This window comes from Numenius arquata, chromosome 18 (genome assembly GCF_964106895.1).
Source record: "Numenius arquata chromosome 18, bNumArq3.hap1.1, whole genome shotgun sequence".
NCBI classification, from domain to species: Eukaryota; Metazoa; Chordata; class Aves; order Charadriiformes; family Scolopacidae; genus Numenius; species Numenius arquata.
Window position 1 is genome coordinate 6,243,909 of NC_133593.1, and position 12,708 is coordinate 6,256,616.

The 12,708-nt window shown below is 52.9% G+C and overlaps 1 protein-coding gene across 1 annotated transcript; it reads left to right on the forward strand.

Moving 5' to 3' along the window:
• Nucleotides 1-8,429: 8,429 nt before the first annotated feature.
• Nucleotides 8,430-10,657, forward strand: LOC141473370 (E3 ubiquitin-protein ligase PHF7-like). Its single transcript, XM_074160833.1, has 9 exons — nucleotides 8,430-8,454; nucleotides 8,642-8,733; nucleotides 8,834-8,935; nucleotides 9,237-9,361; nucleotides 9,444-9,603; nucleotides 9,722-9,828; nucleotides 9,953-10,066; nucleotides 10,309-10,427; nucleotides 10,533-10,657. Exons 1-9 carry the CDS (start codon nucleotides 8,430-8,432, stop codon nucleotides 10,655-10,657), a joined length of 969 nt encoding a protein of 322 aa, XP_074016934.1.
• Nucleotides 10,658-12,708: the final 2,051 nt, after the last annotated feature.

Genomic DNA, 12,708 nt, shown 5'->3' on the forward strand with positions numbered 1-12,708 from the left:
GAGGCCCGTGTCCTCTGACATCTTGACACCCAACTGCCTCGCTGAGCCACATCAAGAAATCCCTACTACAAGTTCATTATTTAATTTTCCTTTTTATTAACAAAAAATAATTACTTTAACTGAAATAAGTTAAATAGAATAAACTTTCTGTTGAAGAAGGCTGCAGTTCAAGTACTCTCTGGCGTGCCTGGGGCTGGAAGACAAGCCCGCTGGGGGCAGCACCGGGGACATGGCGGGTGGCAGGAGGGATGGGTCAGTTCTTCAGGGTCTGGAAGTGCTTCAGATGTGCCTGCACCCAAGGCGCCTGGGGGTCCGCGCACAGCTCCTTCTTCTTGGTGACCAGGCTGTTGGGAGAAAACCCGTGTTGGGTGCGGCAGAGACCGGCTCCAGGGCAGGTAAGACTGCGCTGGGTGAGGGATCTGTAGCTGGAAAGGCCGACGAAAAGCTCTTTCGGGAGCTTTTTGGACGCAGGGCGAAGCCTCCTCCTCGTGGTCGAGGCTGACAGGCGGTGGGCGGGCTGCTGACTGGCCTGGGCGAGCCGGCACCTCCCGCGGCCCCATTTAAACGAGCCATCAAGGCGACAAACGGTCATTGCGGCAGAGACCGGCTCCAGGGCAGGTAAGACTGCGCTGGGTGAGGGATCTGTAGCTGGAAAGGCCGACGAAAAGCTCTTTCGGGAGCTTTTTGGACGCAGGGCGAAGCCTCCTCCTCGTGGTCGAGGCTGACAGGCGGTGGGCGGGCTGCTGACTGGCCTGGGCGGAGCCGGCACCTCCCGCGGCCCCATTTAAACGAGCCATCAAGGCGACAAACGGTCATTGCGGCAGAGACCGGCTCCAGGGCAGGTAAGACTGCGCTGGGTGAGGGATCTGTAGCTGGAAAGGCCGACGAAAAGCTCTTTCGGGAGCTTTTTGGACGCAGGGCGAAGCCTCCTCCTCGTGGTCGAGGCTGACAGGCGGTGGGCGGGCTGCTGATTGCGTGATTTCGGGTTTATCTCCTCAGCTTCTGCAAGAATGCCATGCTGAGCTACATGATCTCTAAGGTCCCTTCCAACCTAAACCATTCTGTGATTTCATAAGTTACCTATGGGTTCTGAGACACACAGATGCTCCTGCAGCCCTTCCCCCCTGCCTGACTGGCATCAGAAGAAATGCTGAAGTTCAACAACCCACACATCCAAGTATCCTGGTTGCAATGTTAATTTCTATTTCGGCAAAATCCATTCTCAGCAAGACTGGAGGCAGAAGAGAGAGTTGTGGCACACAGCCTTAGTTCTGCCTTCCTGATGGAGAGAGCTTCATCAGCTTTGCCTAAAGACACTCATGGGCAACTCAGATGCCAGGACAATACAGCTGGCTCTGTACAACCACCTCAACAAAGCATTGCCTGAGACGGCACAGAGTCAGCATTAGACATGAACACAGGCAAGACAATCTGCTCCCTAGGTCCCAACACTAGTCCTGTTTTTCACTTTTGTCTCACCTTTCTTATCATCCTGACTCACTGCCCTGAACAAATACAACTTCCATCCCAGCTACCCTGTGTTTAAGCATCAGTTAGTCCTATAGGTGTTTGTCCCCCAGCTGGATACAGACATGCTACTACTCAGCTTGATGGGGCTATAAAAATGCAATCAACATCTGACTGTCTCTGAAGATGAAGGGGTGCCCAGTAGAGCAGAAACTTACAGGATAATTAAGCCTGGTTATGTCTAAGAGTTTCTGCTTCGCTTTCCGTTCAGCCTCTCTGGCTTCATGCAGATCTTGTTTCAGATGCTCTGCTTCCTTGGCTCTGTAAGACAAATATCCTGACGTGAACGGCTGGTGATTTCCAGTATAGAGCAACACATGGATTTCAGGGCTATGCACCTCACTGGCTTCCAGAGAGCAAGATCCATTACTGTGATTACTGATTCCTTTACCCAAAGACCCTTGTGGAAGGATGGTCGCATGGAGAACTAATTGATCACAGCATGACACATGCTTTCAAAGATAATCCTGCACAAACTGGCTGAATTAACATGGTTTTTCTACTTCTAGTTTCCATGGGCTCAATTATGACCTGCTGATACAGATTCTCCAGGCTGTCAGAGATCCTCCCTGAGGTGGGGAGAGGTGCAACATATCTGCTCTTTATTTTGGCAAGCTTTTTGGCAGTATCCTAAAACAAGCAGAAGGCCCTTAATAGCAAGGTTAAACATCCTCTGTCAACACTGGTCTGCTCTGCATCTTCAGGCAGCACAGTGCTACGGAACACGTAAACGCTTACAGAGGGATTTATATTCAACACAAGTTTACCTGGTTTACACTTCCCAAAGATCTAAAAAGGATACAAAAGATCATCACTTGGTACTAATGAATTAAAACAGTTTCCTAACTCACAAGGTATAGAGATTGGTAAGTTTAGACAGCTCGGTAGCCAGTGCTCTTTTGATAACGCAAAATAGAAAATGCTTCTGCATTCTGGATCTTTAATATTAAAGAACTCTAAAGCCTTGCACCTATCCCCTGTAAACTTCTTGACCTGCATCACCACCACTGGTACCAGCTGGAATAAACACGACACTAGAAGGCTTAGTCCCTAAGTGTTGCTTAGGAAACAACCCCTCCCTCCTGGGCTTAGCTCTGAGAAAAGCCGCACTCTCTCTACCTAGGTATCCCAGTAGAGACCACACAACCCCCAGTCAGGCAAATCTAACCTCCGGTCAGACTCCTTCACCAGCTTCACTGCTATCAGCTCTGCCTCCCGCATCTTTTGCTCCATCAGGCGTTTCTCCTCCTTGGTTTTCAGAGCTGTGATCTCCAGCCTCTGTCGCTCTTGCTCAGCTTCTGCAGCATTCTGGGCCAGCAGTTTTGCCTCTTCTTCTGCAATCTGAGCTTTCTCAGCCAGTAACTCTGCTGCTTCCTGGGATCGGAGCTAAGAAGAAACAATTTTTCTTAGTTACCCTGTTAGCATCTACAAAATCACCCCTGCAGACAGTCAGGAAGATGACGTCTTTTCCCAAAAGATCAAGTGATAAATATATTATACATTAAAATAAAAAGTATAATAAACAATTGTAGGGCCTGGTGTTCCTCCTCTGGTCCAGAATTGCCTAACTTCCTTCCTTTCATTTCTACAAAGCAAGGAGATACATTTGCTTAGAGTTGGACAAAGATATCAACTAAAACCTGAAGCTGGCCCCTTCAGCTGCCAGCATACCATGCCCCTTTCTCCCAGTTTCAGCTCCAAGGTTGCTTCCTTTCTTCCTTCATGAAGAAAGCACCGCGAGCCAAATACAGGGAGCAAATGGCTCACAGCAAACAGAGATTATGGCAGATCAGAGTTTTCCTAGGTATTCCAGCATGCCCTCTCCACCAGTGGTCAGGAACAGTCTAGCCTCGTCTAAGCCATAATTCCTGGTGTCTCACAGGAGTCATAAGAAAAAAAAAAAAGCTTCCAAACCAAGAAAGCCCATCAAGCACAAGAATATTCAGACTAATGTGCTACTCACCAGGGCCTCGTTGGCCTGCCTGGCTTCATCTTCCAGCTGGAAAAGACGCCTTTCCAGCTCCTCTTTGGCTCGCTCGGCTTCTTCTCGAAGCTGCTTCTCCCTGGCCAGCCTTTGATTCTCCATCTGGAAACAGAATGAGCAATACCACATTTGTGGGTTTGCAGCAGCATCTCATCTGGGCCCAAGGCAAGAGAGGGGCGTCCAGATCATCACAGAGGGGGAGTGAGACAGAGGCGATGGCACCAACCTGTCAGGGATTTTTATCATAGAATCATAGAATCATAGAATGGCTAGAGTTGGAAAGGACCTTAAAGATCATCTAGTTCCAACCCCCCTGCCATGGGCAGGGACACCTCTCACTAGAGCAGGTTGCTTAAAGCCCCATCCAGCCTGGCCTTGAACACTTCCAGGGATGGGGCATCCACAACTTCCCTGGGCAACCTGTTCCAGTGCCTCACCACCCTCACTGTAAAGAATTTCTTCCTTATATCTAATCTAAATCTCTTCTCTTCCAATTTAAAACCATTGCCCCTTGTCCTGTCACCACTCTTCCTGACAAAGAGTCCCTCTTCAGCTCTTCTGTAGGCTCCCTTCAGGTATTGATAGGCTGTTATAAGGTCTCCCCGGAGCCTTCTCTTCTCCAGGCTGAACAACCCCAGCTCTCTCAGTCTGTCTTCATAGGAGAGGTGCTCCATCCCTCTGATCATCCTCGTGGCCCTCCGCTGGACCCGTTCCAACAGGTCCATGTCCTTTCTGTGTTGAGGACTCCAAAGCTGGACACAGTACTCCAGGAGGGGTCTCACGAGCGCAGAGTAGAGGGGCAGAATCACCTCGCGAGACCTGCTGGCCACACTTCTCCTGATGCAGCCCAGGACACGGTTGGCTCTCTGGGCTGCCAGTGCACACTGCCTGCTCATGTTGAGCTTCTCATCCATAAGCACTCCCAAGTCCTTCTCCTCGGGGCTGCTCTCCAGCCATTCTCCACCCAACTTGTATTTGTGCCTGGGGTTGCCACGTCCCAGGTGCAGGACCCTGCACTTGGCTTGGTTGAACTTCATGCAATTTGCACGAGCCCACCTCTCCAGCCTGTCTAGGTCCCTCTGGATGGCATCCCTTCCCTCCAGCGTGTCAACCGCGCCACCGAGCTTGGTGTCATCAGCAAACTTGCTGAGGGTGCACTCTATCCCACTGTCCATGTCACCGACAAAGATGTTAAACAGTACTGGTCCCAGTACCGACCCCTGCGGAACACCACTCGTTACTGGCCGCCACCTGGACATTGAGCCATTGATTGTAACCCTTTGGATGCGGCCATCCAGCCAGTTCCCTATCCACCGAGTGGTCCATCCATCGAATCCATGAGTTTCCAATTTTGAGACCAGGATGTCGTGCGGGACAGTGTCAAATGCTTTGCATAAGTCCAGGTAAATGACGTCAGTCGCTCTGCCCTTGTCTACCAAGTCTGTGGCAGTATTGTAAAAGGCCACAAAATTTGTCAGGCACGATTTGCCCTTGGTGAAGCCATGTTGGCTGTTTCCAATCACTTCTTTATTCTCCATGTGCCTTAGCAAGGATTTCAGGAGGATCTGCTCCGTGATCTTGCCAGGCACAGAGGTGAGACTGACCGGCCTGTAGTTTCCCGGGTCTTCTTTGTTTCCTTTTTTGAATATTGGAGTTATGTTCCCTTTTTTCCAGTCAGTGGGAACTTCACCAGACTGCCACGATTTCTCAAATATGACGGAGAGGGGCTTAGCAACTTCGTCCGCCAGTTCTCTCAGGACCCGTGGATGGATTTCATCAGGTCCCATGGACTTATGCACCTTCAGGTTCTTTAAGAGGTCTCGAACCTCGTCTTCTTGTACTGTGGGTGGTTCTTCATTCCCAGAGCCGCTGTTCTTGCCCTCCGTGACTTGGGCAGTGTGGTTAGGGCCCTTGCCAGTGAAGACTGAGGCAAAGAAGTCATTCAGTAGCTCAGCCTTATCCATATCCTGGGTGACCAGGTCTCCCGTTTCCTTCCGGAGGGGACCCACAGCTTCCCTCGTCTTATTTTTATCCCTGATATATCTATAGAAGTTCTTCTTGTTATTTTTCACATCCCTGGCTAGATTTAGTTCTGCCTGGGCTTTTGCTTGCCTGATCAGGTTTCTGGTGACTCGGACAGCTTCTCTGTATTCTTCCCAGTCTACCTTTCCCTGCCTCCACCCTCTATAGGCCTCCTTTTTGGTCCTGAGTTTGTCCAGCAGTTCCTTGTTCATCCACGCCGGCCTACTGGCTATTTTGCCCGATTTCTTCTTTTTTGGGATGCACCTCTCCTGAGCTTGGAGGAGGCAATCCTTAAATACCACCCAGCTTTTTTGGGCCCCTCTCCCTTCCAGTTCTTTTTCCCACGCTACCTTACCAATCAGATCTCTCAGGAGATCAAAGTCTGCTCTTTTGAAGTCCAGGGTAGCCAGCTTGCTGCGCACCCTCCTTGCTGCCTTATGAATCTTGAATTCTATCATCTCATGGTCACTGCAGCCGAGGCTACCCTTGAATTTGACATTCCCGACCAGCCCCTCCTTGTTGGTGAGGACAAGGTCCAGCACTGCTCCTTTCCTCGTTGGTTCCTCTATTATTTGCAGAAGAAAGTTGTCGTCAACACATTCTAAGAACTTCCTGGATTTCCTGTGCTCTGCTGTGTTGTCCTTCCAACAGATGTCGGGGTGGTTGAAGTCCCCCATGAGGACCAGAGCGTGTGAGCGCGATGCTGCCCCTATCTGTTTGTAGAGGGCCACATCCTCGCTGTCACTTTGATCTGGTGGCCTGTAGCAGACTCCTACTGTAACATCACCTGCCCCCGTGCTCCCTTTAATCCTGACCCATAAGCTCTCTGTCTTGTCTTCATCCATCCCCAGGTGAAGCTCCATACATTCCAGCTGGTCCTTGACATAGAGGGCAACACCCCCTCCCCTTCTGCCCAGCCTGTCCTTCCTGAAGAGCTTGTAACCCTCCATTCGAACACTCCAGTCGTAAGAGCCATCCCACCACGTCTCGGTGATGCCAATAATGTCGTAGCCCTGGAGGCGTGCGCACATCTCTAACTCCTCTTGTTTGTTCCCCATGCTGCGTGCATTTGTGTAAAGGCACTTCAGCTGGGTGCCTAAAGGGGCCGACTTATTAGCTGAGATGGCAGGTTGAAGGCTCTCTTTGAGTTTTTTTCTGCTCAACCTACGCTTAACCCCCTCCCCCTTCGATCCTAGTTTAAAGCCCTTTCAACAAGCGCCGCCAACTCACTTGCCAGTATCTTTCTCCCCTTCTGAGACAGGTGTACTCCATCTGTTGCTATCCGACTCGGTGCCATATAAAGTTCCCTAAGTTCAGAATACCCAAAATTTCGGTGATGGCACCAGTTTCTGAGCCACTTGTTTATCGCAGTTGCCTTTTTATTTCTTTCAGGATTTCCTCCTGCAACTAAGGGTATTGCTGAAAAAATTACCTGTGCCCCTGATCCCTCAACCAGTTTTCCCAGTGTCTTAAAGTCCTTTATGATTGTTTTTAATTTCCTGGATGTATTATATACATCATCACTGCCTACCTGAAAAACTGCAAGGGGGTAATAGTCAGAAGGGTTGACTAGAGCAGGAACTTTGTCCAACACGTCCCTGACCCGTGCCTCAGGGAGGCAGCAGACTTCCCTGTGAAGCGGGTCAGGACGGCATAGTGGTCCCTCTGCCCCCTTCAATAGAGAGTCACCCACAACGATGACCCTTCTGCTTTTCCTTCTTGAACTAGTTGTGATGCCAGGTTTGCGGCGACTTGGTCTTTCTGGCACATCCTGCCTAGTTGTACCATCCTCCTCTCCAACAGTCAATTCCTCCTGCAGGATTCCATACCGGTTCTGCAGGGGTAACTGGGGAGGTGGGAGAGGCAGGGAGGGGATTCGCCTGCTTCGCCGACTAGGGACCTGTTTCCATTCCCCCTCTTCTCTGAGATCCCCTTCTACTGTCGGGCGAGAGATGGGGAGAGGGTCCTCTGGCTTATGTGGGGCCTCAACATGTTCCTTTATTTTCAGGGAGTGGGCCCACCAGTCAATCTCCCTCTCACATATGCCCAGGCGAAACATCTCCTCCTGGAATGTGGCCATGTCCTGGCACAGTGGGCAGCGGAAATGGTGCAAGGCAGAAGACAGTGCCTGGCCCTGGGGCAGAGATGGCATCAGTGGCAGTGGGGCACTCTTCCACTGGACCTGGGTGACGAGGTGACAGCAGGGCTGCTCATGTCAGAGGCCTGGGAGATGCCACCAACCTGGATGCAGCACCGGTGGAACCAGGCGCTGGTGTAGGTGGGACGAACCAGGCGCTGGTGTAGGTGGGACACACCAGGGTGTCACAGCAGGGCCGCTCTGCCACCACCTCCAGGCAGATGAGGCAGTGGTCCGGTCCTGCTGCACCACCTGGCGTTGCCGGGCAGGGGCGGGACCATGTGTGTGACATATACATGCGTGCGGTGCCGTGTCACAAACACTCCAGGCCGTATAAATGCCCCTGCACTGCTGCCCCCAGCGTGGCAGTGTTTGCCATAGGCGCTGGAGAAGCTGGGTGGTCTTTAACCACACCAACGTCTCCACGTCCATCAACGCCTTCTCTGTCGTCAAGAGCGGCAGTGTTTGCCACAGGCGCTGGAGAACCTGGGTGGTCTTTAACCACACCAACGTCTCCACGTCCATCAACGCCTTCTCTGTCGTCAAGAGCGGCAGTGTTTGCCACAGGCGCTGGAGAACCTGGGTGGTCTTTAACCACACCAACGTCTCCACGTCCATCAACGCCTTCTGTCGTCAAGAGCAGTAATGGAGAGGAGAGCACGGCGACGACGTCGCCCCCAGTCGCCCCCTGCCCAGGATTCTGCCGGGCTCCAAGATGAGGAGGCAGGATCCTCCTGTGCGCCTCCCCAGCCAAAAAGGATGCGCCAGGTCCCCAAGAAGAAAAGTGAGTGATGAGCATCCCCACGGGCACCCACCAGAGGGGATTTTGGCTGGTGCCCGGCCATGCAAGCAGAGGCCCCTGTGCTGTAGGAAGTTGCCCCAGCCTCTCCCCCATTTCGCTCCTGCCGTTACCCCCATGGGCACCCTGGCAGCATGGTGCTGGGGGTGACGGTGGGGCTGTCCCCCAGCAGTGTGTGGGCTGTGCCGGCGGGCAGACGTTGAAACTGAGATAGTTGGAGAGCTGTGCCAGCAGGATGGGCTCTACATCCATGAAAACTGCCTGGTGAGTCCCTTGGTTCCGGCACTGGTTCCCGACACCCCACAGTTCCCAGCCCTGCACCCTCGGCAGCCCCTGCCATGTGCCCTCTTTTCCTCCCTTGCAGTACCACGCCAGTGGTCTTATCCAGAGAGGAGCCGACGAAGAGGGCTTCTACGGCTTTCTCTTCCCTGACATCCGGCAAGAACTGAAGCGGGTGGCACAGAAGGTGAGGCCGGGGAGGGGAACATATGTCCCCACCATGGTCTCCATGCCTCTGTCCTGCAATGCACAGGCCAGTAATCCCCCAGGGATGCTCTGGAAGCCATCTGCAAGTAACCTCCACATCCTCCTCCATCCAAAAAGGCCCATTTATATGGATGGGGATTTGGAGGGGGGTCGGCGGATTTGGCAGTGGCCCGGTGTCACCGGCCAGGAGGCACACCAGAACGTGGTGTGCTGGCCGGGGGCAAACTGGGCTCCCTGGGGGCACGTGGCACTAACACCATCCACCTCCATTCCATCCCCAGAGGTGCTGCATCTGCCGGCTGCCGGGAGCATCGGTCACCTGCCAGGGCCGGCGCTGCCACCGAATCTTCCACTTCCCCTGTGGGATCGAGCGCGGCTGCCTCTCCCAGTTCTTCGGGGAGTTTAAGTGAGTGTAGCTGCCCCACAGCACTGGGGCTGGGGCTGGGGCGGAGGAGGGCTGGGGCTGAACTGTCACCTCCGTCACGCAGGTCATTCTGCTGGAAGCACCGGCCGGTGCAGCGGGTGCGGGCACTGCAGCAGGGCCAGAGCTGCCTCATCTGCCTGGAGGCGGTGGCAGAGCGGCCCTGCTATGACACCCTGGTGTGTCCCACCTGCACCAGCGCCTGGTTCCACCGACGCTGCATCCAGGTAGGTGACATCGCCCCAGGCCCTTGACATGAGCACCCTCATCATCACCCCATCACCCAGCTCTGAGGGAGCAAATGGGACCCCGCTGCCACTGATGCTGATGCCATCTCTGCCCCAGGGCCAGGCACTGTCTTCTGCCTTGCACCATTTCCGCTGCCCACTGTGCCAGGACATGGCCACATTCCAGGAGGAGATGTTTCGCCTGGGCATAAAAATCCCTGACAGGTTGGTGCCATCGCCTCTGTCTCACTCCCCCTCTGTGATGATCTGGACGCCCCTCTCTTGCCTCCCTGGGTTATGGCAAGGTGTCCCCAGGACTCCAGGGCTGAGCACTCCTCTACTCCCACAGGGATGCTGCCTGGGAGTTGGACGGGTACTTTGAGGACCTGTATGAACAGCACAGCTCCTGTGATGCTGAGGAGTGCCTCTGCCCGGCAGGACGGCAGGAGGCAGAGGAGAATGGGTGAGTGTCAGTGACCCCGGTCCCCGTAGCCCCAGCGAGCAGACGATGCCTTCCTCTCCGGCTTTGGGCAGGGATGGAGGTTCCCTGGGGTGCCAAGCGGGCGAATGGCACAGGGTGCGTGTGGGCAGCTCAGCCCCAGCTGCCAGGGGGGAGCAGGGTGGAGGTGGGCTCTGCACAGCACCAGGGCTGGCAGCCCACAGCTCGGGGGAATTTGGTGGCAGTTGCTCCCTTTGCTCCCCCAGGCCCTGGAGACTTCTTCTCTGCGGCTCCTGTGCTTCCCAAGGGACCCACCGGCGCTGCTCCGGCATGGAAGCAAATGCCGAGTCCTGGCAGTGCAGTGACTGCAGGGAGATAGACAAAGGTGAGTGGTGCATGCATGGGGACGGGGTCCCCAGGGCCAAGTGGCCACCACAGCCGCCCGAGACCAGCAGACAGGCGCGGGGCTGTGGTCTGGGGAGGGAGGGAGTTTGGCTTGGGCTGGTTGTGCTCATCATCTCCCTGCCCCTCGCTGCAGCCGGCCAGGACTCCAGCCCCTCCGGCGCAGGACCTTCACGCAGCGCCGCGGCTCCAGGTGCGTCGGCCGAGCAATAAGAGGCCCGTGTCCTCTGACATCTTGACACCCAACTGCCTCGCTGAGCCACATCAAGAAATCCCTACTACAAGTTCATTATTTAATTTTCCTTTTTATTAACAAAAAATAATTACTTTAACTGAAATAAGTTAAATAGAATAAACTTTCTGTTGAAGAAGGCTGCAGTTCAAGTACTCTCTGGCGTGCCTGGGGCTGGAAGACAAGCCCGCTGGGGGCAGCACCGGGGACATGGCGGGTGGCAGGAGGGATGGGTCAGTTCTTCAGGGTCTGGAAGTGCTTCAGATGTGCCTGCACCCAAGGCGCCTGGGGGTCCGCGCACAGCTCCTTCTTCTTGGTGACCAGGCTGTTGGGAGAAAACCCGTGTTGGGTGCGGCAGAGACCGGCTCCAGGGCAGGTAAGACTGCGCTGGGTGAGGGATCTGTAGCTGGAAAGGCCGACGAAAAGCTCTTTCGGGAGCTTTTTGGACGCAGGGCGAAGCCTCCTCCTCGTGGTCGAGGCTGACAGGCGGTGGGCGGGCTGCTGATTGCGTGATTTCGGGTTTATCTCCTCAGCTTCTGCAAGAATGCCATGCTGAGCTACATGATCTCTAAGGTCCCTTCCAACCTAAACCATTCTGTGATTTCATAAGTTACCTATGGGTTCTGAGACACACAGATGCTCCTGCAGCCCTTCCCCCCTGCCTGACTGGCATCAGAAGAAATGCTGAAGTTCAACAACCCACACATCCAAGTATCCTGGTTGCAATGTTAATTTCTATTTCGGCAAAATCCATTCTCAGCAAGACTGGAGGCAGAAGAGAGAGTTGTGGCACACAGCCTTAGTTCTGCCTTCCTGATGGAGAGAGCTTCATCAGCTTTGCCTAAAGACACTCATGGGCAACTCAGATGCCAGGACAATACAGCTGGCTCTGTACAACCACCTCAACAAAGCATTGCCTGAGACGGCACAGAGTCAGCATTAGACATGAACACAGGCAAGACAATCTGCTCCCTAGGTCCCAACACTAGTCCTGTTTTTCACTTTTGTCTCACCTTTATCATCCTGACTCACTGCCCTGAACAAATACAACTTCCATCCCAGCTACCCTGTGTTTAAGCATCAGTTAGTCCTATAGGTGTTTGTCCCCCAGCTGGATACAGACATGCTACTACTCAGCTTGATGGGGCTATAAAAATGCAATCAACATCTGACTGTCTCTGAAGATGAAGGGGTGCCCAGTAGAGCAGAAACTTACAGGATAATTAAGCCTGGTTATGTCTAAGAGTTTCTGCTTCGCTTTCCGTTCAGCCTCTCTGGCTTCATGCAGATCTTGTTTCAGATGCTCTGCTTCCTTGGCTCTGTAAGACAAATATCCTGACGTGAACGGCTGGTGATTTCCAGTATAGAGCAACACATGGATTTCAGGGCTATGCACCTCACTGGCTTCCAGAGAGCAAGATCCATTACTGTGATTACTGATTCCTTTACCCAAAGACCCTTGTGGAAGGATGGTCGCATGGAGAACTAATTGATCACAGCATGACACATGCTTTCAAAGATAATCCTGCACAAACTGGCTGAATTAACACGGTTTTTCTACTTCTAGTTTCCATGGGCTCAATTATGACCTGCTGATACAGATTCTCCAGGCTGTCAGAGATCCTCCCTGAGGTGGGGAGAGGTGCAACATATCTGCTCTTTATTTTGGCAAGCTTTTTGGCAGTATCCTAAAACAAGCAGAAGGCCCTTAATAGCAAGGTTAAACATCCTCTGTCAACACTGGTCTGCTCTGCATCTTCAGGCAGCACAGTGCTACGGAACACGTAAACGCTTACAGAGGGATTTATATTCAACACAAGTTTACCTGGTTTACACTTCCCAAAGATCTAAAAAGGATACAAAAGATCATCACTTGGTACTAATGAATTAAAACAGTTTCCTAACTCACAAGGTATAGAGATTGGTAAGTTTAGACAGCTCGGTAGCCAGTGCTCTTTTGATAACGCAAAATAGAAAATGCTTCTGCATTCTGGATCTTTAATATTAAAGAACTCTAAAGCCTTGCACCTAT